General features: G+C 55.5%; 1 protein-coding gene across 3 annotated transcripts; it reads left to right on the forward strand.

Moving 5' to 3' along the window:
• Positions 1-251: 251 nt before the first annotated feature.
• On the forward strand, positions 252-26,366 carry TOP3A (DNA topoisomerase III alpha). Of its 3 annotated transcripts, none has more exons than XM_066365007.1 (20): positions 252-390; positions 904-1,101; positions 3,609-3,668; positions 4,192-4,265; positions 5,099-5,174; positions 6,606-6,714; positions 8,530-8,673; positions 8,825-8,995; positions 9,281-9,381; positions 11,696-11,770; positions 13,855-13,937; positions 14,858-15,065; positions 16,865-17,050; positions 17,240-17,369; positions 18,621-18,734; positions 18,952-19,117; positions 19,962-20,105; positions 23,021-23,143; positions 23,549-24,222; positions 25,624-26,366. In XM_066365007.1, exons 2-20 carry the CDS (start codon positions 922-924, stop codon positions 25,800-25,802), a joined length of 2,997 nt encoding a protein of 998 aa, XP_066221104.1. In that variant the 5' UTR covers positions 252-390; positions 904-921; the 3' UTR covers positions 25,803-26,366. The 3 variants fall into 3 exon arrangements, with proteins under 3 accessions (XP_066221104.1, XP_066221106.1, XP_066221103.1); XM_066365009.1 differs by lacking the exon at positions 252-390 and adding an exon at positions 445-770; XM_066365006.1 differs by lacking the exon at positions 252-390 and having other exon boundaries at positions 777-1,101.
• Positions 26,367-26,942: the final 576 nt, after the last annotated feature.

Consider the following 26,942-nt stretch of genomic DNA (forward strand, 5'->3'; position numbering starts at 1 on the left):
GTCCCTCCTCGGCGCCGTCAGGGGGGTCCCCGGCTGCCTCTCGCCCTCCCCGGGGCTCAAGCTGCCGCAGCCCCCCGCAGAGGCCTCTCTCCTTCGGGGCGCGCTCCAGGCCTCACGAACTGCGCAGGTCTGCAACACCTGGGAGGCGGCCAGCACCGTCCCGCTGCTCCTCCTCCTCCTGCGCCTCCTCCTCCGGGCAGCGCGGCCGGCGCCAGGCACCTACAGCGAGGTCACCGAGGTTCCCCCGATCCCACCGGTCATGGCAACCGCCCCGGGCCCTGAACTGCTGGCCTCACGGGGCAGCTACAGGCCGCAAGGACCAGCCCAGCGCTGCCGCCCCTCACGGCCCGAGGACGGGAAACCGTCGCGGATCCTCGGACGCCACCACCCGTAAGTAGTTACAGCGGCGCCGCCATCTTGGTGTCACATGACTCGTGGCCTCGGCGGCCCCGTGACCCGGAAACGGCCGAATCCACTTCCGCGCTAGAGCGAAAAAGATTGTGACCCAGAGAGAGAGAGAGAGAGAGAGAGAGAGAGAAAGAGAGAGCGAGAGAAGCCTGGGCGGGGACTGTGGACTGGCCTCCTCCAAGGACCAATGGATTAACTAACGACTATTAGAAAGGAAATGAGGCGAGGGAGAGCGGAAGCGCGCTAGGATGACGGAGCCGGGGCGCGGGGCATTGTGGGAGTGGTAGTTCACGGTCCTGCGGCTTCCCTCCCACCGGAAGTGGCCCGAGAAGGCGGCCGGAAGTGGAACTTGGCGGTAGAAGGTTGTAGGCGAGTGGGCCGCAGCCCGTAAGGCTGTCGGGTTCGGGTGGAGAGGAGACTAGAACGTGGGCCGCGCCCGGAGAACTAGTTAATTTAGGGTGGGTACCGGGTGACCCTCACCTCTGACTTCCTCAGCATGGACAGGCACGCGGGATGATCTTCCCTGTCGCCCGCTGCGCGGTCCGGTGTCTGCAACGATCTGGACGCTGGACCTTGTCCACCTCCGCCATGGAGGTAGCCTTCCGAGGCGTGCGGAAAGTCCTCTGTGTGGCGGAGAAAAACGACGCGGCCAAGGGGATCGCCGACCTGCTGTCAAACGGCCGCATGAGGCGGGTAAGGAGTCGCATCTCCTATCAGCAGTGCTTGGTGTGAGGCCCCTGGAGGGGGACATCATGGTGGGCGCCGGGAACTGCAGGGGCCTCGTGTCTTATCGCAAGACTGACGGGCACTTGAACATGTTAAGAGGTTTCCGCAAGACTACGGGCACTTGAACATGTTAAGAGGTTTCACTTACTTGCTTGAAAAAACCTTGGATCCTCCCTCGCCTACAGCAGTGGTTGCCAAACTTGTCCGATCCTGGGGACCCCCTGGGGCAATGGCTATTCTATGGACCCTAGGATAAGACTGGGGGTAATCTGTATTTTAACATGTCTTTCTCGACTCGCCTAACCTGGGAACCACTGACCAAACTCCTTGGACTTGGTATCCAAGCCCTGCTGGGTCCTTCATTCCCAGGTGACCTAGCCGTCCCTGTTCTTCGCCACACCCCCCGCGTTCAGATTTTTTTTTTGGGTTTTTTTTGTATTTTTCTGAAGCTGCAAACAGGGAGAGACAGTCAGACAGACTCCCGCATGCGCCCGACCGGGATCCACCCGGCATGCCCACCAAGGGCGAAGCTCTGCCCACCAGGGGGCGATGCTCTGCCGCGACCAGAGCCACTCTAGCGCCTGGGGCAGAGGCCAAGGAGCCATCCTCAGCGCCCGGGCCATCTTTGCTCCAATGGAGCCTCGGCTGCGGGAGGGGAAGAGAGAGACAGAGAGGAAGGAGGGGGAGGGGGTGGAGAAGCAAATGGGCGCTTCTCCTATGTACCCTGGCCGGGAATCGAACCCGGGTCCCCCGCACGCCAGGCCGACGCTCTACCGCTGAGCCAACCGGCCAGGGCCTAGGAGTCACCAGTTTGGGGTGCGGTCTAGAAGGAAACTATTCAATGCAGAACAGGAAGCCATCACTTAATGTGTTTCGGCTTCAGCGCCAGGTGGGGAAACACAATCTTAGGTGGAAAGGGAAAGTGCCTTCTGGGGGTGACCTGACTTGTGGAGACAAAAGTCCCCATGGCGATTCCTGACTAGTCCTCCCTCCTGCAAAGACGCGCTCCGAGTTATCGCAGCTTGATTGGTCAGATGGAGCTATTCTGATTGGCTGGGGTACAGCTGCTCAGCTTTGATTGGAGGGGAAAGCTTCAGTCCTATTGGTTGGAATAGAGGCTAGGAGAAGTGGAAAATGGGGAGTGCTTAATGGCTACGGAGTTCCCTTTCTGTGTGATAAAAAACCAATAACCTGTAACTACATAGAGGTGATGGTTGCACAACGTTATGCTCTTGTATTTAGGTCACTGAGCAGTTTTGAGTTAATTTTTCTGTATAATGTAAAGTAAGAATCCAACTTTTGGCCCTGGCTGGTTTGCTCAGTGGTAGAGCATCCGCCTGGTTTATGGACGTCAGGGTTCGATTCCCTGTCAAAGCGACTATCTGCTTCAACCTCCCTCTCCCCCTCTCTAAAGCAGTGGCTCAATTGGTTCAAAGGTCGGCCCCAGGCGCTGAGGATGGCTCCTTGGAGTCTCCACCTCAGGCACTAAAAATAGCTCGGTTGCAAGTGTGGCCCCAGATGGGCAGAGCATCAGCTACAGACAGGGTTTGCTGGGTGGTCCCAGTTGGGGTGCATGCGGGAGTCTGTCTCACTATCTCCCTCTGCTCACCTAAAAGAAAAAGAAAAAGAAAGAAAGAGAGAGGGGAAGGGGAAGGGGAGGGAAGGGGAGGGGGGAAGGGAGGAAGGGAGGACTGATTTGTCTATAGATGGAGCTAAAGTCAAGTGCTATGTAGACTGACTGGGTTTCATAATGTTAATGGATTTTAGAGCCAGAGGAACCTTAAAGGTAACTTCATTCAATAATAAAATGAGGTTCAGAAGGGTGAATGACTTGCTGACATTCACCAGTTTATTGGTACAGTTGTATAGCCAGGAAGTAGTAGAAACGTGTAAAGAAAGAGAAAATCCAGAGAGTTGTGCCCTAACCCAGTGGTCCCCAACTTTTTTTGGGCCACGGACCGGTTTAATATCAGAAAATATTTTCACAGACCAGCGTTTAGGGTGGGACGGATAAATGCACAAAATAAAATTATGCGACCAGCGTAAAAACTGTGGTATTTTAAAATATAATTGTCGAACTTATGAGACAAGCGTCAAGAGTGAGTCTTAGACGGATGTAACAGAGGGAATCCGCGGCCCGGGGGTTGGGGACCCCTGCCCTAACCCACTCTCTGCCATTCATTTCTCTTGTGACCATAGACAAGTCTGTTCTCATCTATAAAAAGATATGTTAGCTGATCTCAAGGTTACCTTTCAACATAGTAACTCCATGGACTCTATCAAGTACGTGCTTGTAACTGTGTTTTGAGGGACCACTTAATACATGGTGTTAGTAATTTAGCCTAGATTTATCTGTAGGAAAACTGTTGCATTTTTAATATTCTCACTTAGCAGGGTTTTGGTTGATCTTTATGCTGAGGAGTCCTTTTTATGTAATTTATGTATATTTTTCTTTATTTTGTTTTGTTTTATAGAGGGAAGGACTTTCTAAATTCAACAAGATCTATGAATTTGATTATCACTTGTACGGCCAGGTAGGTACCACAGTTATTTCCGCTGTATAGCTGAATGTGCTTTTAGTTCATGTGCCATTTTGGTCTATGGTATTGGATTTTTAATTATGGCTAAAAAGGGCAGCTGTTTACAAATCCTCCCTAAATTGCTAGTATTTTAGAATTATTTAATCAAGAAGAATTAGCCTGGCCATTGTAGAATATGCCACTGTCTTTTAAAAATAACTTATTGTTATGACCTATAAATCCCTGGTTACGGGTGATCATTTGATCATTTATAAGGAAGTCTCTTTTAAAAAAAAATAGGGACCCATCTTGTAGTAGTAGTTTCTTCTCATATGTGCCTTGACTGGGCAAGCCCAGGGTTTTAAACTGGCGACCTCAGCATTCTGAGTCGATGCTCCATCCACTACGTCACCACAGGCCAGGCCCTTTTTTTTGTTTTTGTTTTTTTTTTAATTTGATAGAAGTTTCTCCCTTTTATTTGAATGATTTGGCAAAACATAGTTCCTGAAAGACTAACTCAAGTTTTGTTGTTGTTTAGAGTGTCACCATGGTAATGACTTCTGTTTCTGGACACTTGCTGGCCCATGATTTCCAGATGCAGTTTCGCAAATGGTCAGTTGAGCCCCTGTGGGAGGGAGTTTCAGATGAGCACAGTAGGTTGTAAAATATTACAGGAATTTTGAGGCACGTTGGTCTTGCTGGGTAACTTTTAACACAAAGACGACTGAGTCAGTCCAGGCTGCTCTAACGTAACGCCATGGGCTGGGGGGTTTGTAAACAACACATTCACTTCTCCCAATTCTCGAGGCTGGAAGTAGGAGATCAGAGTGCCAGTGTGGTCAGGCGAGGGCCTTCCAGTTGTAGGCTGCTGACCTCTCACTGAGTCCTTACCTGGTGGGAGGTCTAGGGAGCTTTGTGGGGTCTCTTTTGTAAGCACACTAATCCACTCATGAGCCTCCACCCCCACGACCTAAACACCTGTTAAAGACCCCGCCTTCCGACACCATCACTTTGGTATTAGGATGCCAGCATATGAGCTCAGGGCAGGGAGTGGACAAACCCTAGAGACCATAGCAGTGACCTAGGATTGACTGATTTGTTGTGAATTTTTACCTTATGTTGAAAATAAACAGCCACTTTTCGTTCTGTTCCCCAACACGAGGACTTTTTCATAGTCAGTGGAGGCACTTACCCTGCTGCCGTTATGCACGAAAGGGCTCTAGAATTTCTGCTGAGCAGCTCCTGTTAACTGTCGTGGGAAGTGGAGAGTGTATTGGGCAGAGGTCAGAGCCTTGCTTTTGATTCTCTGTTGTTCTCTGGGGGGACTCTGCCAGGGTCCCCTGCGTGAGAGCCCTGGGGCACATTTTTCTCGTTAACATGGAGGACTTCCCATCGGGCTGAGGTAGGAAAAGCTGAGGCTTTTCGTGTGTTCACTTCTTTTCTAGGCAGAGCTGCAACCCCCTTGTCCTCTTTGAAGCAGAAATTGAAAAGTACTGCCCGGAGAACTTCGTAGACATCAAGGTAGGGGCTTTTGAAAGACGTGCAGCACTGCAGTTGAACAGCCGCAGAATACGTGAACTGAGTCATTTCTGTATTTGAATGCATTAGAATTTTGAAATAAGACCCTGGCTGGTTAGCTCAGTCGATTGGGAGCATTGTCCTGAAACAACAAGGCTGAGGGTTCAATTCCTGGTCAGGACACACATGGGAAGCACCATGAATGCACAACTGAGTGGAACAACAAATGAATGCTTCCCCCCCCCCCATCTCTCTTTTCCTCTCTGTCTCTCTAAAAATACCAGTCAATAAACAGAACCCTGACCAGATGGCTCGGTTAGTTGGTGTGATTTCCCAGCATGGAGGTTGCCAGTTCAATTCCCGGGCCAGGGCACATAAAGGAGCAGCTTGATGTTCCTGCCTCTCTCTCTCAAAAAAAGAATTTAGAAATAAGATTTTCCACCAAACTAAGTATTAAGACTCAAAAAATTATTCCTGCCTGACCTGTGGTGGCACAGTGGATAAAGCATCAACCTTGAAATGCTGAGGTCGCCGGTTCGAAACCCTAGGCTTGCCTGGTTAAGGCACATATGGGGGTTGATGCTTCCAGCTCCTCCCCCCTTCTCTCTCTCTCCTTTCTCTTTCCTCTCTAAAAATGAATAAATAAAATAAAATAAAAATTATTCCTACCCATTGTATAAGTGAGGTCATTTAAACTAAGTGGCCAAGGAACTGAAGTAAGCCTTTTTGTGTGTGTGTGGCAGAGCCAGAGAGAGTCAGAGAGAGGGACAGACAGACAGGAAGGGAAAGAGATGAGAAGCATCAATTCTTCGTTATGGCTCCCTAGTTGTTCATTGATTGCTTTCTCATATGTGCCTTGACCGCCGGGGGGGGGGGGGGGCCTACAGCAGACCAAGTGACCCCTTGCTCGAGCCAGCGACCTTGAGTCCAAGCTGGTGAGCCTTGCTCAAACCAGATGAGCCCGCGCTCAAGCTGGCGACCTCGGGGTCTCGAACCTGGGTCCTCCACATCCCAGTCCGACACTCTATCCACTGCACCACCTGGTCAGTCTGAAGTAAGCCTTTTTTATGAATAGAATAAGTATTGACAATTCGAGGTTTATTTATTTTTTTTAAACCAGAACATAACTAGACCCACTCGAGTTATATGTGGGCGTTAGAGCTGAGTTTTACTTTCCTTCACGCTGGTCTGGTTCCGGTGAACCCTCAGTCTCCTGCAAGCTCGTTAACGGGTCTGTATTTTAAGTTGGTGGGTTGCACTAGTTTCTTTACCATGTTAGGACCAGTGAGAATAGTTCTCTCTGGTTTCTTTCTCTCACCAAATTGGCATACCCCGAGAACCTGATCCACGTTCAGCCAGCCCTGTTCTGTGTAGCGTGTGAAGCGGTAGCTCGCAGACTGTGCTCTCACTGTCTTTTCCCGTCGGGAACTCCAGAAAACGCTGGAGCGAGAGACTCGGCAGTGCCAGGCGCTGGTGATCTGGACGGACTGCGACCGAGAAGGCGAAAACATTGGCTTTGAGATCATCCACGTGTGCAAGGCCGGTAAGTGCCGCCACCGCGTGTCTGTACTTGGGGCCACGTGCAGAGCTCGTTCTCCCGCACGTATGCACGTACGTGTGCGTGGCGTGCCCAAGTCCCTCGGCAGACGCCCCTCCTGCATCCACCTGCCACTCTCGGGGGCTGTGTGTCCTGGAAGAGGTCACTGAGCCCCTGGGACATCGGACGGGTCAGACCCCTTCCCCAGAGTGCTGTGAGGACCCAGGAGCCAGCAGGTGGCCTGGGTCCCCTAGCATGGGGCTTACTGTGTGCTAGGTCCAAGCAGATTGCCAGTGCCTTGCGAACAGGGAGACGTGATGTCCTCTTTTTTTCTAATTAGCTTTCGACTGTTGACAAAAGAATGTATACACTGTAGGTGAATTATGAAGATTAATTCTAGAATATTTCATTTGTTTTGGTTTGCTTTTACTTTTAAAAAAATTATAAACTTATTGTTATGTAATTTTCATGTGTACAAGATTCCATCTTTTAAATCTTCTATATTAATTTTATCTCCTGAACATTAATAAATAATTGTTGAGGTAGACTAAATGATGCTTACCAGGATTAATGTTTCATAACATAAAGTGACACAGAGGAGGTGATGTGCAGGCCGATCTCAGGCTTCAAAGATGCGGGTTGCCATTTTTCCCTAAGCGTTTTTGAGCTTGAAGTTCTAATGACTCCTAGGAATTTAAACACATTAACTTTCAGGGACAGTGTGTATGTCCTATGTTACTTCCATGACAGGGCATGAAACTCCACCTTTTTTTTTTTTTTACAGAGAGAGAGTCAGAGAGAGGGATAGACAGGGACAGACAGACAGGAACAGAGAGAGATGAGAAGCATCAATCATCAGTTTTTCCTTGCGACAACTTAGTTGTTCATTGATTGCTTTCTAATATGTGCCTTGACCACGGGCCTTCAGCAGACCAAGTGACCCCTTGCTCGAGCCAGCAACCTTGGACCAGGTTTCAGACCCCTTGGACTTGGGTCCAAGCTGGTGAGCTTTGCTCAAACCAGATGAGCCCGCATTCAAGCTGGTGACCTCGGGTTCTTGAACCTGGGTCTTCCGCATCCCAGTCCGATGCTCTATCCACTGCGCCACCACCTAGTCAGGCTCCACCATTTTTAATATACTTCTTTTTTTCCCCCCAAAAGGTCTAAGAGAACAAGTGAGATTAAAGTGTTAAAAGGCTCACCCAGAGTTTTAGTTAATAGCTAAATCTAGCCTGCCTTTATTTCTGACAACACTTAGTTTGGCAGTTATACATGAAGTTTCCCTCTTAGAGAGAGAGCATGTTGTACTTTTAACCTAGTCAGTAAAATTGGATATCTCTCAGTTTCTTGAACTGTTTACCTGTTGTTCAGGGTGGTTTAAGAAAAGTGAGCCCCGCCCTGACCGGATGGCTCGGTTGGCTAGAGCCTCATTCCGAAGCCCGGAGGTTGACGATTCGATTCCCAGTCAGAGCACGTACAGGAACAGATTGATGCTCCTGTCTCTCCCTCTCTCTCCGTTCTCTCTCTAAAATTAAAAAAAAAAAAAAAGTTTAAAAAGACAAAAGTAAGCCCTTTATTTGTTTTTATTTTTTTAGTTGACTTTAGGGAGAGGAAGTGGAGGAGGAGAGAGAGAAACATTGATTTGTGGTATGCATTCATCGGTTGATTCTTATATGTGCCCTCCCCAGGGATTAAACCCCCAGCTTTGGTGTGTTGGAATGGTGCTCTAACCAACTGACCTGCTTGGCCAGAGCTAAGCGAGCCCTTTACGACGAGAGGGCAGTGTGACTTGACTTTGACCCCAGTGACTCTGTTCCGCAGTGAAGCCCACTTTGCAGGTGTTCAGAGCCCGCTTCTCTGAGATCACGCCCCGAGCTGTCAGGGCGGCCTGTGAAAACCTGACCGAGCCGGACCAGAGAGTGAGCGATGCGGTGGACGTGCGGCAGGAGCTGGACCTCAGGATCGGTGAGCAGCCGTGGACTCCTGGAGCGCCCGCATGGCCACCAGGTGCTGGGTTGTGGAGCCAGAAGTGAGGTCTGTGTGTGAATATGCGAGGCCGGCTCTGACCTTGTGGCTTGTCATCTTCTTGTCCCTCCTGTCCTTGCTTGCCTCCCAGGGGCTGCCTTCACCAGGTTTCAGACCCTGAGGCTTCAGAAGATCTTCCCCGAGGTGCTGGCAGAGCAGCTGATCAGTTATGGCAGCTGCCAGTTCCCGACGCTGGGCTTCGTGGTGGAGAGGTTTAAAGCCATACAGGCTTTTGTGCCAGAAATCTTCCACAAAATTAAAGGTAGGGCTGGGGCTTGTTGTGATCTGGAACCTAAGGGCCTAGAATACCCAGGGCGTCAGGGGCATCAGCAGCACCAGTAAATGTTTGATCTTGTTGTTGTTGTTTGTGTTGTCTCTAGTATCACTGCCCTTCATGCCGCCCCGTTTCAGTGTTCAGAGTCCACCTACAAGCTCCTCAGTGCCCGCTCTGTTTCATGTTCCTTTGACTTTCGCTGTGACACGCCTGTGCTCGTCTGTCAAGTCACGCGGCTCCCTGAGTCACGCCGTCCTGTTTGTTTCCTGACAGTAACTCACGACCACAGCGATGGCGTCGTCGAATTCAGCTGGAAGAGGCATCGTCTCTTCAGCCACACGGCGTGTCTCGTCCTCTATCAGCTGTGCATGGAGGTGAGGAGTGCCCTGTGCTGTGAGCTCCCAGGCCGCGCCCTCCGTGGTCAGAGGTGATCCCGACGCGTTCCCCACCGAGCTGTGGCGTTCAGGGTGCGTCTCAGGGTAACCCTTCTTGGAGACAAGTAGGAGGAGAACCCCATGAGAACAGCATGGGACACTGTGGAAGAAAACGATCTGTAGAACTTCTATGTAAAATCAGCAGTTGTAAGAAACATACAGAAGCTGAAATCCTTCCCTGAAGCAGAGCCCTGTCATTAGTAATTAATAAGGATCAGCTGGACCAGGTTAGGCCCTCGACTAGAGCTGGAAGGAGTGTGGACAGCATCCGGGCCAGACCTCTGCCGTTGGCCAGGTGGCGTCTAAAAAGAGGAAAGCTGGCCCTGGCCGGTTGGCTCAGTGGTAGAGCGTCGGCCTGGCGTGCAGAAGTCCCGGGTTCGATTCCCGGCCAGGGCACACAGGAGAAGCGCCCATCTGCTTCTCCACCCCTCCCCCTCTCCTTCCTCTCTATCTCTCTCTTCCCCTCCCGCAGCCGAGGCTCCATTGGAGCAAAGATGGCCCGGGCGCTGGGGATGGCTCCTTGGCCTCTGCCCCAGGCGCTAGAGTGGCTCTGGTCGCGGCAGAGCGACGCCCCGGAGAGGCAGAGCATCGCACCCTGGTGGGCAGAGCGTCGCCCCTGGTGGGCGTGCCGGGTGGATCCTGGTCGGGGGCATGTGGGAGTCTGTCTGACTGTCTCTCCCCGTTTCCAGCTTCAGGAAAAAAAAAAAAAAGGAAAGTCACAGTCGAGTGAGCAGGGATAAACGGCAGGAAGTAGAAGTAAAGGTAGACAGTGGCCTGGCAGGGGTGTGGGAGGGGCCTGTGCTAGGCACGGTGGCCTGAGGGCATCTCAGGGCCTACACTGGAGTGAGGGCCCAAGTGGGGAGCAGCAGGCAGCCTAGGGAGGCCTGGGAAGAGGTGTCCGCGCAGAGAGCAGTGTGTGCAGAGGGCCCCCGGCTGGTCGGGCCCAGCGGCATCCCCCAGACCGACTGTCCACTGTGCGGTGCTGCCTCCTGCCCGTCAGCCCAGCATCGCCCGTCCTCACCCCGGGGCTGCTGCAGTGGCCGCTGCGTGAGACGAAGCTCTGGGCTTGATGGACCCGCTGGCAGGCTCAGGATTGATTTGCTAGGGGCAGGCGTGACCGTCAGCACCTGATGCCCGCCAGGCGCACTGCGTGTTTACCCCTGGGTCTCCTGGGCCCCTGGTGGCGCCTGTGCGTGTGGTGTCGTTCCCCCATTTGCAGGCGCGGAAGCTCGAGAAAGCCCGCGCTCAGGCCGGCACCTCGGGGACTTGAGCTCGGTCCTCAGCATCCCCGGCCGACACCACCCACTGTGCACCGCCTGGTCAGGCGGAGTCTGTCTTTTCTCTAATTTTTTTTTTTTTTTTTTTTTTCTGAAGCTGGAAACGGAGAGACAGTCAGACAGACTCCCGCATGCGCCCGACCGGGATCCACCCGGCACGCCCACCATGGGGCGAAGCTCTGCCCATCCTGGGCATCGCCATGTTGCGACCAGAGCCACTCTAGTGCCTGAGGCAGAGGCCACAGAGCCATCCCCAGCGCCCGGGCTATCTTTGCTCCAATGGAGCCTTGGCTGCAGGAGGGGAAGAGAGAGACAGAGAGGAAAGCGCGGCGGAGGGGTGGAGAAGCAAATGGGCGCTTCTCCTATGTGCCCTGGCCAGGAATCGAACCCGGGTCCTCCGCACGCCAGGCCGACGCTCTACTGCTGAGCCAACCAGCCAGGGTCTCTAATTTTTAAATTGACTTGTGAGAGAGGAGAGGAGAGAGAAGCACTGATTTGTTCCACTTATTTGTGCACTCATTGGTCCATTCTTGTATGTGCCCTGACTGGGGATCGAAACCGCAACCTTGGCGTTATCAAGACTCCACTCTAACCAGCTGAGCTACCCGGCCAGGCCCATTGGAAGTCTCTTAAAAGTGTGATGTTGGTCTTAAGATTAGAGTTCTTCAGCTTGTACTATATAGTTTCTCCTATTTCTGACTTCATATTATCAAAAAATAAAAAAGAAAGTAACACCCTGAATGTGAGACAGGAAACTACTTAGGAGATACACAGGCTGTTGTGTTTCGTGGGCCCCAGACGAGGCACATAAGGGCTTATGAAGTTGCCCCTCGGAGCCTTGGGCTGAGGGAAGAGGCGGTGACGGCACCTCCCGCATGGGGGGCTGCGGGCATGTCACATGGAGCGTTTGCCCGGGGGGAGGGGCTCTGCGACGGTGGCGGTGATCCAGGGTGACCTCTGCTGTGCTTGGACCCTAGGACCCCAGGGCGACCGTGGTGGAGGTCACTTCTAAGCCAAAGAGCAAGTGGAGGCCTCAAGCGCTGGACACGGTGGTATGTTCCGGAGGTGTGGCGCCAGCCCCTGGCTTCCTGTTTTTGGGACCACAGTTCTGCTTCAGACGATGGCCGGGTGACATCACCCTTCACAGGGCCACACAGGAAAGCTCTTGGAAAACTGAGACTCCAAAACATGGGCCTGCTTGGCCTTGGTGCTTTTTATAAACTTATTAATGCAACGTAACTGCTTTATGTGGGGTTTGAGACACAACAAAGGAGGGTAAATCACTCATCACCTCACCATTCTTGCGTAATCACTGATAAAACTTTGGTGTTTTCTCTTACTATATTTTTAATTTTTTTTAAAATTCATTTTGAGAGGGGAGAGAGAGAGAGAGAGAGAGAGAGAGAGAGAGAGAGAGAGAGAGAGAGAAAGGGGGAGGAGCAGGAAGCTTCAACTCCCATATGTGCCCTAGACCAGGCAAGTTCAGGGTATTGAACCGTCGACCTCAGCGTTCCAGGTCGATGCCTCATCCACTGCACCACCACAGGTCAGGCTCTCTTACTATTTTTTATTTACTGTTCCCATTGATTGGAGAGAGAGGGGGAAGTGCCAACTTGTTCCACTTAGATGTGCAGCCATTGGTTGCTTCTCGTATGTGCCCTGACCGAGGACCAAACCCGTGACCTTGGCATGCCAGGATGACACTATCCACTGATCCACCTGGCCAGAGCCTCTTCCTATTTTTTTATGTGCTGATTTTTTCCAGAGTTGTAATTGGAATAGTTTGTTTTTTCCAGCAAAGGACTTTTTAAAATGTTTCTGCATCATCTGTGTAAACATTTAAATATCTGCTTTATGAGCCTAATCAGGTGATAGCACACTGGATGGAGTGTCAGTCTGGGATGCTGAGGACCCAGATTAGAAACCCCAAAGTTGCCAGTTTGAGCGCGGTGATGCCAGCTTGAGCGTAGGGTCACCATATTGAGTGTGGGACCATAGACACGACCGTATGGTCACCCAGAGGTTACTTACTGGCTTGAAGCCCAAGGTCGCTGGCTTGAGGGGTCCCTGGCTTGGTTGGAGCCCCTCAGTCAAGGCACATATGAGAAAGCAGTCAACAACTAAGGTGCTGCAACTATGAGTTGGTGCTTCTCATCTCGCTCCTGTCTGTCTGTCTGTCTGTAAACAAACCAACACCTGCCTTGTGAGCCTGCTCGGGAACAGGGCTTCTCAAAGTCTGACCCTGAGAAGAGCCGCCCGTGGGAGCGCACGTCTGAGTAAACCACGTTGGGGCACTTCCTCCTAGTCCCCGCTGTGCAGGACGGTTCCGAGCACGTGTCCTGTTGAGGTTGACTCGAGGCGGGACACGCAGAGCGTGCAGGGACCAGGGGGCACTGCAGTGGACCTGGGTGTGCCGAGGGATGACAGGACAGCTCACGACTGGCCTCACACGGCAGACACAGTTCTTCGTTTCTTGCTGGTTGAATTCGCTCTGCCGTGCAGCCAGGCATTGTTGGGATGTCACCAAGGGGAGAAGAGCTTGATCTTCCCGGAGGCCTGGACGAATGGCATTCGTCCTTCAGGGGAATTTATTGGGGCTTGGGTGGTGTCCCCAAACTGTGGTTCTCAGACTGCCTGTGTTAGAATCAGCGTATTAGATGCTTGTTAAAAACGCACAGTCGCCTGACCTGTGGTGGCACAGTGGATAAAGCGTCGACTTGGAATGCTGAGGTTGCCGGTTCAAAACCCTGGGCCTGCCCGGTCAAGGCATATATGGGAGTTGATGCTTCCTGCTCCTCCCCCCCCCCCCCCTTTCTTTCTCTCTCTCCTCTAAAATGAATAAATAAAAATTAAAACAAAAACGCACAGTTCCGGCCCCTTCCCTGCCTTCCTGTCGGAACCCCTGGTGCTCAGGGCGCAGCATCTGGCTGGCTTCCCAGTGAGCCCTGCTCTGCACTCAGGGTCTGAGAGCCGCGGGCGCAGGCCCAGAGCCCTCTCCTCAGCGGGTCCCCCGCCTTCTGTGTGGCAGCAGCTGCAGGGACTGGGGCCAGGCGGTTCGAAGATGAGTCGTGTGGGGCTGTCGTGCGTGCCCCCGGCCCGCACTGTGCCCTGACGTGCCTGTGCACACTTCTAACAGGAGCTCGAGAAGCTGGCTTCTCGGAAGCTGAGGATAAACGCTAAGGAGACCATGAGGATCGCCGAGAAGCTCTACACTCACGGGTAAACGGTCGGGGGCAGACCCTCAGGCTGTCTGTCAGCGTGGGACAGTTAGAAACAGCTTATGGGGAAACGCAGAGTCTAGATGTCACCTGAGCTCTGACTCAGAAGAATTTTGACATTGATTTCTCTTTCCTGATCATGGGAAAATTTCAAAATCTGTTCTAAGCCGAGGGCCCACAGCGTTAGGCCCCAGTCCTGGTCTGGTTCCTCAGCAGCGCCCCCTGGTGGCTGGGCAGCAGCACCTGGAGGAGATGTTGGGCTGTTGTCCGTCGTCCTGTCTCGGGCTATGAGCACCCGTGTCATCCAGGGACTGTGACCACACAGCCGTGGTGGCCGCCACACACTACAGCTGACTGCAGAGAACTGGAGATCTGGGCTGTCTGAATCGGGATGTGCTTGAGTGGGAAATTCACACCGGTTTCCAAGCCTCGCGTGAAAAAAAGTGCAAACTTTCTCAATGTGTTTAAGTGGCTACGAATTTAATTACATGTGTGTGCATTGTATGCTGCTGGGCAGCACTGCCGTTTCTGTGCATGAGGGAAGTGCTAGAAGCACCCCATGTCGTAGCTGTCGGCCGCGGGGCTCCCCTGGGCTTGCTCTGCCGGGTGACCGAGGCTGGGCAGCCCCGGCACGGCGCCAGGCCACCTGCTCTGGCCGAGCGGGGCTGTGGGCAGGGCCCGGTACGGCTGCCCATCGTCTGTCCTTCGGCTGCTGTGTGTGCCCTGGCGGAGAGCCTGCGGCTCCTCACCCCACGCGGGGGGCACAGCCCAGGACTGTTCTCAGCGTGGGTCACCAGGGTTGCCTTCATTGAGGTGGCTGGGGTAGGTGAGAGTGTGGTGGGTGTTTTCAATCTCATTCAGTGTTTATAGATTAACTTTTTGTTCTGGCTTTTTGTTTGCTTGTTTCTGGTCTCAATTCAGGTACATCAGCTATCCCAGAACAGAAACAACCATCTTCCCCAGAGACTTGGACCTGACCGCCCTAGTGGAGCAGCAGACTCCGGATCCACGCTGGGGCTCCTTTGCCCGGAGCATTCTGGAGCGGGGCGGCCCCACCCCACGCAACGGGAACAAGTCTGACCAGGCTCACCCTCCCATCCACCCCACCAAGTACACCAGCAGCTTGCAGGTCAGTCTGGCCCCGCTGCCCTCCGGAACCCAGCGGGAGGTGGAGGTCAGCAGTGAGCTATGCATCCACTCTGCGGCTCTCACTGTAGGGACTGAGTGAGTTAGAAACCTCCTTCCCGTCTCAGGAGAGATGTCAGTGTCAGAATGCTCCCGTTTCACAGTCTTCTGCCGGCTTCCTGGAAGACTCCGGTCTGCTCTCTGGGCAGCCCCCCACGGCAGCTCCCCCCGCTGCCTCGCTGACCCCACCACCCCCACTCTGACCCCCACACGGCCTCCCACGCACACGGCCTCCCACGCACACAGCCCCCTGGCCTCCTCCCCTTGTCACCTGGAGGAACCTGTTCATCTCCCCCAGACGTCCACCTCGCCCTCCTGTCCCTCTGGTCCCAGCCGGGTGCACGCTTAGCATTTCCCAGCGGGCTGAGCTCCACGGGGCCCGGGCTCGGGAGGCTTGCTGGACGTCTGTGGGTAGTCAATTCTGGTGGTCATCGTCCTCCTCCTCCTCTTCCTCTCTTTGTTTCTGATTTTAAAAGTAATGCATGTTCATTTTAGACAATTAGGAAAACACAAGATTGTAAGAAAGAAAAAAATTGCCTCTAATCTTACCTTCTACTGAGAACTACCTTTTCTACGCATGTATACAATATTCTTAGACTACAATCATAACTTTAAATAATTTCGTAAAGTACTTTTTTTCACTTTCTTTATATATATATATGGGGTTTTTTTTTTGTTTTTTTGTGGTTTTTTTTTTTGTATTTTTCTGAAGCTGGAAACGGGGAGAGACAGTCAGACAGACTCCCGCATACGCCTGACCGGGATCCACCCGGCACGCCCACCAGGGGGCAATGCTCTGCCCCTCCGGGGCGTCGCTCTGCCGCGACCAGAGCCACTCTAGCGCCTGGGGCAGAGGCCAAGGAGCCAACCTCAGCGCCCGGGCCATCTTTGCTCCAATGGAGCCTTGGCTGCGGGAGGGGAAGAGAGAGACAGAGAGGAAGGGGGTGGTGGAGAAGCAAATGGGCGCTTCTCCTATGTGCCCTGGCCGGGAATCGAACCCAGGTCCCCCGCACGCCAGGCTGACGTTCTACCGCTGAGCCAACCGGCCAGGGCCCTTTTTTTCACTTTCTATTTCCGCATATGCTAAAATATTTGAACGGTTACCTAGGTGTGCCATCATTTATTTTGCCAAATCTGTTTTTTTAAGAATTGTTTTCATCCTTTTGATACATTATATACTAAAGTTAACATTTGTATGCATAAATATTAGTGCAGATCTTTCCTTAGTTCCTTTGAATATATTCTTAGAAGGAGAATTAGTGGGTAGAGGTATGAACATCTTATGGGCCTTTGATTTATAGACTGAGCCTCACCAAATGCTTGACTCCTAAACTGGTGGACAATGGCCGTGACCCCTGTGTGACGTTGGTCTGAGGCTGCTGGAGGCATGTTTTCTGTCTGTCTCCTGCACAAGGGGAGTCTTGTGAACCTCTTCTGCCTTCACCGTGGTTTCTCCTTGCATTGGGCTCACAGCAAAAGAATCCCTCCCTGTCTTCAGGGCAGCGTGACTCCCTCGCTTATCTTTGCCTGGTTCGAGTTGTGACGTGGATCAGCCTGAAGCTGGACAGGTGGAGCTGCCTGGCACTCACTCCATGCTAGTGCAGGGGCTCCAGGCGTCCTGGCCCGGTTCTGTGCAGAACTGTGCACTGAAAGGTGGCCTAAACCAGGTGGCACTACCGGTGACACTGAGATCCCTGAGCAGTATTATTCTGGAGGGAGTTCCAGACTTTCTTCTCTTCACAGGGAGATGAACAGCGACTGTACGAGTTTATCGTTCGCCATTTCCTGGCTTGCTGCTCCCAGGATGCTCGGGGGCAGGAGACCACCGTGGAGATTGACATCTCTCAGGAGCGCTTTGTGGCCCATGGTCTTATGATTCTGGCCCGAAACTATCTGGATGTGTACCCGTATGACCGCTGGAGTGACAAGGTGATCCAGCTTAGGTCCGCTCAGAGGTCAGAACCCACATCTCACTCACGGGCCTCAGAGAAGGGGGGACAGTCGCATTCCCAGCCCCAGGACCACTGGACGGGCCGGGGTGTGTCCTTTGAACTGGAGGTAGTCTGGCCTGAGTGCCCTGGCGGAGTGAGTTAACCGACGCTTCTCTGCTCTCTGCAGACGCTGCCTGTCTATGAGCGAGGCTCCTGCTTCCAGCCCAGCACTGTGGAGATGGTGGATGGGGAGACCAGCCCACCTCAGCTGCTGACTGAAGCCGACCTGATTGCCCTCATGGAAAAGCATGGCATCGGTCAGTAGCTCGTTGTCGCAGCAACTAGAGTCTCTGAGCACGGCAGCTCTCCTGGGGTGACGTTCTGGACCCCACTGTATAGCTGAAGCGAGGCTTACCGAAGTTAAGATCTTAAGCTAGCCTGACCAGGCGGTGGCACAGTGGATAGAGCGTCGGCTGGGATGCGGAGGACCCAGGTTCGAGAACCCGAGGTCTCCAGCTTGAGCGCAGGCTCATCTGGTTTGAGCAAAGCTCACCAGCTTGGACCCAAGGTCACTGGCTTGAGCAAGGGGTTACTCGGTCTGCTGAAGGCCCGCGGTCAAGGCACATATGAGAAAGCAATCAATGAACAACTAAGGTGTCGCAACGAAAAACTGATGATTGATGCTTCTCATCTCTCTCCATTCCTGTCTGTCCCTGTCTATCCCTCTCTCTGACTCTCTCTCTGTCTCTGTAAAAAAAAAAAAAAATCTTAAGCTAAGGTCAGAAAGTGTGTGAGTTATTAAGACGTCAGTCCAAACAAGTGTGCAGCCACTGCTCTGACCCTGCTCTGCACCGTCCACGCAGTGCCCCGAGCTCTGCGGGTTGGGGTGGAGACCACCGCAGTCAGTGAGTCACGCGGTTTTTGGTTTCCCAGCACACATAAAAGTTAGGTTTAGCTTTTGGGAAAAAACATTTGTTCTGTGTTCGTGGTATCAGCCAGTAGTCAAGATTCCAAATAACTTGATTCGGGGAGAGAAGAGCTCAACAGCTGACAATGTGTTTTGGGTCCTCTGTTTGACTAGGAGGGTTGGGTTAGCTGATACTGTTTTTGGAGGATAAGTAACTGCCCTTTGGAGTAAAAAAGGGACCATAAGGACAATGGAAATTCTCAGACACAGCCCCAGAGTGTCCCATTGACCGGGTGGCCCATTGAAATTTTTTTAGATTTTATTGATTAGAGAGAGAGGTGGAGGGGGGGCAGCAGGAAGCATCAACTCATAGTAGTTGCTTCTCTTCTCATGTACTCCTTGACCGGGCAAGCCCAGGGTTTTGAACTGGTGACATCAGCATTCAATGTCAATGCTTAATCCACTGTGCCACCACAGGTCAGGGGGCCACTGAAATTTATAAGGAATTATAGAAGCCGTTGAGTACGGGCAGGACTATTAAGACAGTGTGTCAATGTGAATGGGGGTGTCTTAGCGAGCACAAGAAACCCACTCAGGAAGGAGCCCCCGGGCACCTGGGGGGAGGGTCTGCATTAACCTGAGTGACCAGGGTGGCTTTCAGGTACTGACGCCACTCACGCAGAGCACATCGAGACCATCAAAGCCCGGATGTACGTGGGACTCACCCCGGACAAGCGGTTTCTCCCCGGGCATCTGGGCATGGGACTCGTGGAAGGTGAGGAGGGAGGAGCGTGCGCTGAGTCACTGGGGGGGGGCATCGCTCAGGACTCCTGGAAGGTGAGGAGGGAGGAGCGTGCGCTGAGTCACTGGGGGGGGGCATCGCTCAGGACTCCTGGAAGGTGAGGAGGGAGGAGCGTGCGCTGAGTCACTGGGGGGGGGCATCGCTCATTGCTCAGGTTTGGGTCGACAGGACGCTGCCCTTTCCGCGGCAGGTTACGACTCCATGGGCTATGAGATGTCCAAGCCGGACCTCCGGGCGGAGCTGGAAGCCAATCTGAAGCTGATCTGTGAGGGGAAGAGGGATAAGTCCGTGGTCCTGAGGGAGCAGGTCCAGAAGTACAAGAAGGTGTTCGTCGAAGCAGTGACCAAAGCTCAGAAGTGAGTGCCAGGCCCTGCTCTCTGCACGTGGGCTGGGTCCCCGAGGAGCGGGCAGCCCGGGGGTGACTCAGCAGAAGCCGGGTGGTCCTCGTGACCCTGCCCCCACGCGGTCCCGTCCAGGTGGTCCTCGTGACCCTGCCCCCACGCGGTCCCGTCCAGGTGGTCCTCGTGACCCTGCCCCCACGCGGTCCCGTCCAGGTGGTCCTCGTGACCCTGCCCCCACGCGGTCCCGTCCAGGTGGTCCTCGTGACCCTGCCCCCGGGCGGTCCCGTCCCCGCCAGGCCAGCTCCCCTTTCCCCTCGGGCTTCCCTGCCGAGTCGTTGGCCCCTTTCCGTGGAGCTGTCCGTGTAGAACCAGGCAGGTCTGGTCCAGTCATTCTGGACTGCTGGCTCTAGAGATGCCCTTCTCCGGTTTTAGTTGTTTCTGGAATCAGTAGGCAGCACAGCCACGTACCAGTAAAGCCCAGAGCTGCCGTGGGCCCCCTCTTCTCGGGGCATCTGGAGGGGCCACTGTCAGCAGCACGTGCACGTTTTGTTGGGAACGTTTTCTACCCCGTGCCAGTTTTGAAAAAGGCATGAGCTGGCTTACACTTAAACCCGACAGGCCTCAAGGAGTGCGTGCCTGGACCCTGTGCCGCTCTGTCCAGCATGAGGCCATGGTGAAGCAGAACCGCCGGCCCAGTTCTGCCAGGAGACGCCGGGGCCGGGGCCGCTCAGCCAGTGCCTCCCTCTGTCCGCCTTGTTGTCTGTGGCAGGCCTGTGGCTGACCAGCCGGCTGGTCCCCCGTGTCACGCACACATATGTGTGCACACAAGCATGTTGCGAATGCTTTGCTGTCTCTTCAGGTTGGACGAGGCCTTGTCCCAGTATTTTGGAGAAATGGCAGAGGTGGCCCAGCAAGAAGCCATCTACCCGGTGACACCAGACCCTGTCAGGAAGTGCCCGCAGTGCAACAAGGACATGGTCCTCAAGACCAAGAGGAGTGGCGGGTCAGTGCCCAGCTGGTGCCAGCTTTGCTCTCCTCACACCTGCCAGCTGGCCAGACAGCTCCCGCCTGGCCTAGTCACTTCACTGGTGTTGTCACTGACAGCCAGCCTGCTGCCACATGCCCCCGCTCTAGACACTGGAGATGGAACAGGAGCTGATGGCGCTGGGGGGAGGGGCTGTGGGGGAGGGCGCTGAGTGGTGTCCCCATGGACCACACCCGCTCACCGGGTGCAGAATGGGGGGAAGCACGAGTTTCAGACGCTAGTGGGTCTGGGTGCAAATCCCGCTTCTATGACATGCAGGCTCTGTGCACCAAAGCGGGTGCTTGCCCACTGGGTCACAGCTGTGGGGCCGGCGGGGTGCAGTGGGAGGGTCAAGGGTGGAGTGCTGGCCTCGGACGGAAGAGGCGATCAAACCACCGACTCACCTCTCCTGGTTCTGACTTGGAATTGGGTCTGAACATCTTAAACCCCTCTTTATTGCCAGTGTATCCTCTCAGAGTGGGCCGCTTACCCTGAGGCTCAGGTGGCCGCCTGGCCGAGGTGTCCAGCCAGTGCTGAGGGAAGCCCATGGCGGGCATGGGGGTGCTGGTGTCCCCGTCGTTGATCGTGTGCCACCCCTGTGGCTGGCAGGATGCAGGGTGCTCGGCAGACGTGGTGTTCGATTCCATAACCACCCGCGGGGCACGAGTTTTCACTCATCTTCTACGGCGTGCAGCCGAGGGAGTGGACTGAGGTGGCCCGTCCAGAGCTGGCCGCCCTGGGGAGTGGGAAGGGCATTGAATCCAGTCGTCATAGTTCTCTGTCCTGCCGGCCCCCTGGCTGCAGCAGGGGTCACCTCTGTGCCGTCACGTGAGCAGGTGGTTTCCCTGGACCTCACTAGAGGCCAGTGGCCCAGCCTCACCGCCTGGGGCACAAATGCCCACAAACGCATAAGCCAGCGCCACTGGGGTGTGGCCTCGTGCCTGACGGCCACGTGTAAGTGCTTTATTTATTTATTTTTTTTTTTGTATTTTTCTGAAGCTAGAAACAGGGAGAGACAATCAGACAGACTCCCACATGCGCCCGACCGGGATCCACCCGGCACGCCCACCAGGGGGTGACGCTCTGCCCACCAGGGGGCGATGCTCTGCCCCTCCGGGGCGTCGCTCTGCCGTGACCAGAGCCACTCTAGTGCCTGGGGCAGAGGCCAAGGAGCCATCCCCAGCGCCCAGGCCATCTTTGCTCCAATGGAGCCTCGGCTGTGGGAGGGGAAGAGAGAGAGAGGGGAAGGAGAGTGGGAGGGGTGGAGAAGCAGATGGGTGCTTCTCCTGTGTGCCCTGGCCGGGAATCGAACCCGGGACTTCTGTACGCCAGGCTGACGCTCTACCACTGAGCCAACCAGCCAGGGCCATTGATTGCTTTCTCATATGTGCCTTGACCACGGGCTTTCAGCAGACTGAGTAATCCCTTGCTGGAACCAGCGACCTTGGGTCCAAGCTGGTGAGCTTTTTGCTCAAACCAGATGAGCCTGCGCTCAAGCTGCTGACCTTGGGGTCTCGAACCTGGGTCCTCTGCATCCCAGTCCGATGCTGTATCCACTGCGCCACTGCCTGGTCAGGCCACGTGTAAGTGCTTTAAATGCTCTTGACGGTGTTTTCTTTGCCACCTATTGGGAAGTGGATTAATAATCATGGAATATAAGAAAAAGTACTTGCTTTTGGTCCTGGCTGGGTGGCTCAGTAGGTAAGAGTGTTGGCCCAGCATATGGACACCCTGGGTTTGATCCCCAGTGATTCCTGGTCAGGACACACAGGAGAAGAGACCATCTGCTTCTCTCCCCCTCCCTCTCCCCTTCTCTCTCTCTTCCCCTCCCGCAGCCAGTGGCTCAGTTGGTTTGAGCGCCTCAGTTGGCCCTAGGTGCTGAGGATAGCGCGGTTGACTGGAGCATGGGCCCTTAATGGGGGTTGCTGGGCGGATTCGATTGAGGCGCGTGTGGGAGTCTGTCTCTGTCTCCCTTCCTCTCAGTTGTAGAAATAAACAAAGGCTTTCACCAGACAGACAGGGTTCTGGTCCCAGCTCGCCGACTGCCCAGGTCTCAGTTTGCTCCAGGGTAAGCCGATGGTGGCGTGAGGGAGTGGTCGAGGAGGGCAGGCCCTTAGCACAGTCTGACAGCGCCCTCAGCGCGTGGCAGTGCCGTGGTCTGGGTGTTGGCAGACCAGTGGCGGTGGCAGTGGCAGTGCCGTGGTCTGGGTGTTGGCAGACCAGTGGCGGTGGTAGTGGCAGTGCCGTGGTCTGGGTGTTGGCAGACCAGTGGCGGTGGCAGTGGCGGTGCCGTGGTCTGGGTGTTGGCAGACCGGTGGCAGTGGCGGTGCCGTGGTCTGGGTGTTGGCAGACCGGTGGCGGTGGCAGTGGCGGTGCCGTGGTCTGGGTGTTGGCAGACCGGTGGCAGTGGCGGTGCCGTGTTCTGGGTGTTGGCAGACCGGTGGCGGTGGTGGTGGCGCGGTCTGGGTGTTGGCAGACCGGTGATGGTGGCGGTGCCACGGTCTGGGTGTTGGCAGACCGGTGGCGGTGGTGGTGGTGGTGCCGCGGTCTGGGTGTTGGCAGACCGGTGGCGGTGGCGGTGGCGGTGCCGCGGTCTGGGTGTTGGCAGACCGGTGGCGGTGGCAGTGGCGGTGGCGTGGTCCGGGCGCCTACAGGTGGTTGGCTGTCCTCTAGCAGAGAGCAGAGTCTGCTGCTGCAGTTTCCATTTTCGGGAGCTGGGAAGTCAACACGGGCTAGTGTTTCTCCGTGATTTCATTACCAGTGACTGTCTCACATGTGCTCCAGACAAGTGAATGTCTTCACTCAGCGGAAGACGAGTTTCCTTGCCGGATGGGGACAGCCTGGGACTGCTGTGGTTTGGTGGCTCTTGCCTGACCTGGTCCCCCTGCCCGCAGGTTCTACCTCAGCTGCTCAGGGTTCCCGGAGTGTCGGTCAGTCGTGTGGTTCCCCGACTCTGTGCTGGAGGCCAGCAGGGATGGCAGCGTGTGTCCTGTGTGCCAGCCACACCCCGTGTACAGGTGAGGCGGGGGGGGACCCTCAAGTGCTTGGGTCCCCAGGCCCCTTGGGGGGTTGTGCGCCGGCTCTGCAGGCCTGACCCTGCCCAGTGCCTTTGTAGGTTGGAAGCCAGCCTCGGGGCAGGTTCCTGGAAAACTGCTGCACACACCTGGAAAAATAAGAGCACAGCAGATTTCTCAGCATTGTTACAAAATAACGTTGACCTCACCTGGTCTGTGGGAGTGAGGCTTTCAGAGGCTTCTGTATTGTGACTCATGGGGTTGTGGCTTCATCGCCCCATTCTGCGCTCTCGTGAACGCTGGAGGGGGGATGCCAAGGGGAGACCTGCACGTGCAGCCCTCTGTGGACCGAGGGGAAGACTCTGTACGAGGTAGTGAATGTCTTTCCCTGTCTTCTGGCCCCGTTAGGTTGAAGTTCAAGTTCAAACGTGGTAGCCTTCCCCCGACCATGCCTCTTGAATTTGTTGGCTGCATCGGCGGATGTGATGAGACCTTGAGGGAGATCTTGGGACTGAGGTTTTCCCAGGGCCCCCCCAGAGCTGGCCAGCCCGCCAGCCAGCCCTCCGGCCACCTGCAGGCTAGCCAGTCACTGAACAGAATGGACAGCAGCCGTCAGAGCCACCCCCGGCCTCCTGACACCTGGCAGAACAAGCCACCACCCACCGGTGCTGCTGAAAGCAACTCTGTGACCTGCAACTGCGGCCAGGAGGCCGTGCTGCTCACTGTCCGCAAGGAGGGCCCCAACCAGGGCCGGCAGTTCTACAAGTGCCACACTGGCAGCTGCAGCTTCTTCCTGTGGGCCGACAGTGGCCATCCAGGAGCAGGGAGGACCACTTCTTCTGCATCAGGACCCCCGGGCCGCTCGCTGGGGTACCCATCAGGGTCAGGGAACCCCCCGGGAGGGCTTGGCGGCCCTGGTGATGACTCGGGTGGCAGCGCGTCCTGCCTGTGTAACCAGGCCACTGTCACACGGACTGTGCAGAAGGACGGGCCCAACAAGGGCCGCCAGTTCCACACGTGCGCCAAGCCCAGGGAGCAGCAGTGCGGCTTCTTCCAGTGGGTGGACGAGAACGTGGCCCCAGGTGAGCAGCAGGCGCCCCCGGCAGCCCTGGGGCGGGTGGGGCTGGCCCATCCCTCCCGAGACCAAAGGCGGCAGAGGGAAGGCAGGTGGTGCAGCCGTGGACGTGTGAGGGCACGGGGGTCTCCACGCTGCTGCTCTTGGCAAGGTAGTGAATGGCACCGTCTTTGTTCCAAACCAGAGAGGGTGGCAACCGTGAGTCCCCTAGCTTGCTGTGTGCCTGCACTAGCTAAGGAGACTAGACAGGCATCACCCATTTTCATTCAGTAAGCAGGTGATCACAACTCTACAAATGAGGAAGGTGAGGCCCCAACACACGCAGTGACTTTGCTCAGGGTCACACGGTGACACAGCCCCTGAAAGCAGCTCGGCCTGACCCCGCTGCCCTGAGCTCCTGGGGCCTCTGTGCGCCCTGTGAAGTCATCCTCAGCCTCTTCTGTTCAGATGGAGAGACTACCCCGATGGTGTCTAGGGACCCAGCCAAGGTTGCGTACACAGCCGGGTCTGGCATCAGTGGGTGTGTGAGGCTGGCATCTGGGCCTGGGACCGAGCTAGGTGAGGGGTCTGAAGGCACTTGGAAACAGTCCCTGCCCACTACCGTCCACAGCAAAAGCTAATGAAATGTCAGAATGCCCAAATGGCCTAGTGGGAGCTTCGTCGTACGGAGCTTGTTCCAAAGCCCCATCTGTCCACCATTGAACAGATGACACGGCCTCTCGGCCTCAGTTTGCTCAGCAAGATGGGCACCTGCCTGTCTTTATCCGCGCATGTCTTATAGAGGAGTTTAGTCTTGGACTGGCCCTCACACACACCTACAGGGAGAACCCACAAGGCTCAGTCAGAGTGTGGGGCCGGCGGGCAGTGGCAGAGGGGGCTGGACTCCGCCCTGCTGTGACGGGCTCCCAGCTGCAGTGTGGGGAGGTGGTCGTTCGGACACGCAAGGGCCGCTCGCCTCCCCCTGAAAGGAAGCGGCGGCGGCTCCAGGGCAGCGGGTCAGTGGCCAGGCGGTCGGTACTAAGAGGCAGTGTGAGAACTGGAAGGATCCGGAGCTCGAGTCTCAGCGTGGACGGCGGGGAGCAGCTGTGGCTCACGGGCCCACTGGTCTTGGCTGCCTCACCACGTGACCTCAGGCCAGCTGCTGTGTGGTGTCTGCTTGGGCAGGAGAGGGCGCCTACGAAGTGACAACAGTGCCCTCTTGACCAGGTGACCAGGACAGCTGGTCGGCGAGGCCTTCGGGAGCTCCAGGTTCAGAAGGCGACACTGGGCACAGCGTGAAGGTGCCCGGCCTGGGCTGGGGGCGACTCCACAGGGCTTGGAGGACACCCTTCACCCAACACGGTGGCCTTTGCTTCCGTCCACCTTGGCATGTCTGTCTAAACTCAGACTTCCCCCGCTCTCCCCACAGGGACTTCCGGAGCCCCGCCCTGGCCAGGAGGCCGAGGGAGAGCCCGCAGACCGGACTCCAGAAGCAGAGGAGCCCGGGCCGGTCCCTCAGACCCTGGGTCCACGGCCAGGAAGCCGCGGAAATGCAGCATTTGCCACCAGCCTGGACACACCCGCTCCTTCTGTCCTCAGAACCGATGAGGGCAGGGTCCAGTGGAGGCCCCTTCCCCGGACCTGCCCCTTGGGTTTCAAGACGGAGTGGTTGTCACTGGGACCAGGTGGCCGTTTGCTGCCCTGGAGCTGTTGAGGGGTCTGACCTACCTGTGTGAAGGAGTCCAGACCCAGGCTGCTGGCATTACCAAGAAGTCCACCTCTGCTGGACAGTGGCTGTCTGCCCGGGACTCAGGAACGACCATGGCCACCGCTGCGAGGTCACAGGGGGCCTGCAGGGACTGCTGCTGTTGGCGCTACAGAGCAGCTGCCTGTGGGACATGTCGGGTCGGGGCTGGGGTGTGGTGCAGCGGGGCCTCCACGACCTCCCTCGCCCCCTCGGGAGACCAGCACACCCGGGGCAGGCTCGGGCACAGGAAGGGCCTCCTCTCCGCAGACGTCCTGGGGAAGGGGGCGTAACGCAAGGAGATGGCTCTTGTTCTAAAATTGTGTCTGTAGACTCTTCACCTAGAAGCACTGTCCCAGGACACTCCCTGCTCGCGTGCCTTAATAAAGAGTTTTTACCCCTTGTCTCTGCTGGGCGTGGCACGTTGTCTGAGGAATGGCGGCGAGAGCAGTGGGAACAGACACTCTGGCCCTCCCGGTCTCCCTCTTCCCCCACCCCACACCGCGGACCCTGTGGCCGGCAGGAAGCCCGCTCCTCGCAGCCCCACAAACAGCTTGTCCTGCTGAGGAGACGGTTGGTGCGGAATTCAGAAAACTCCCCCCTTCCACACCTCCAGAGGTGGCGAGGTCCGTACTTGCCTTCACAGAAACCTTGTGGATCACATGGAATCATACTGGCTTTATTGTATTATTTAGAAAGTAAGCAGAAATGGGGTGGGTTGCCCAGGGTCCCGTCACTAGCCGGTAAACATATGAACTTCCCTTGGGTCTGGGGACTCCTGTTCCCGTGGCCTCTGGCTGGATGACAGGATGGAGAATTCTCCTGAGTGCCCACAGGTGCCTGGCCTTGCTCCCGGAGGGCCTGGTCAGTGAGTGTGGGTCATGGCCCTGTGTGGGGTTTGGGGCTCTTCCCCTGCGGTCCTAGGAACCCACAGTCTACTTTCTGTCTCTGGTTTTACCTATTCTGAGTATTTTGTATGGTTTCAGGTAAACATCTCTATAGCA

The sequence above is a fragment of the Saccopteryx leptura genome, chromosome 2, assembly GCF_036850995.1.
Source record: "Saccopteryx leptura isolate mSacLep1 chromosome 2, mSacLep1_pri_phased_curated, whole genome shotgun sequence".
Classification (NCBI taxonomy): Eukaryota; Metazoa; Chordata; class Mammalia; order Chiroptera; family Emballonuridae; genus Saccopteryx; species Saccopteryx leptura.

What these genes read in the sequence shown, in the direction of transcription:
- TOP3A (XM_066365007.1), top strand. Translation starts at nt 922, where the DNA reads ATGATCTTCCCTGTCGCCCGCTGCGCGGTCCGGTGTCTGCAACGATCT. An exon ending in AGAACTTCGTAGACATCAAG is followed by an intron (nt 5,175 to 6,605) that starts GTAGGGGCTTTT and finishes CGGGAACTCCAG; the next exon opens with AAAACGCTGGAGCGAGAGAC. An exon ending in CAGCCACACCCCGTGTACAG is followed by an intron (nt 23,144 to 23,548) that starts GTGAGGCGGGGG and finishes TGGCCCCGTTAG; the next exon opens with GTTGAAGTTCAAGTTCAAAC.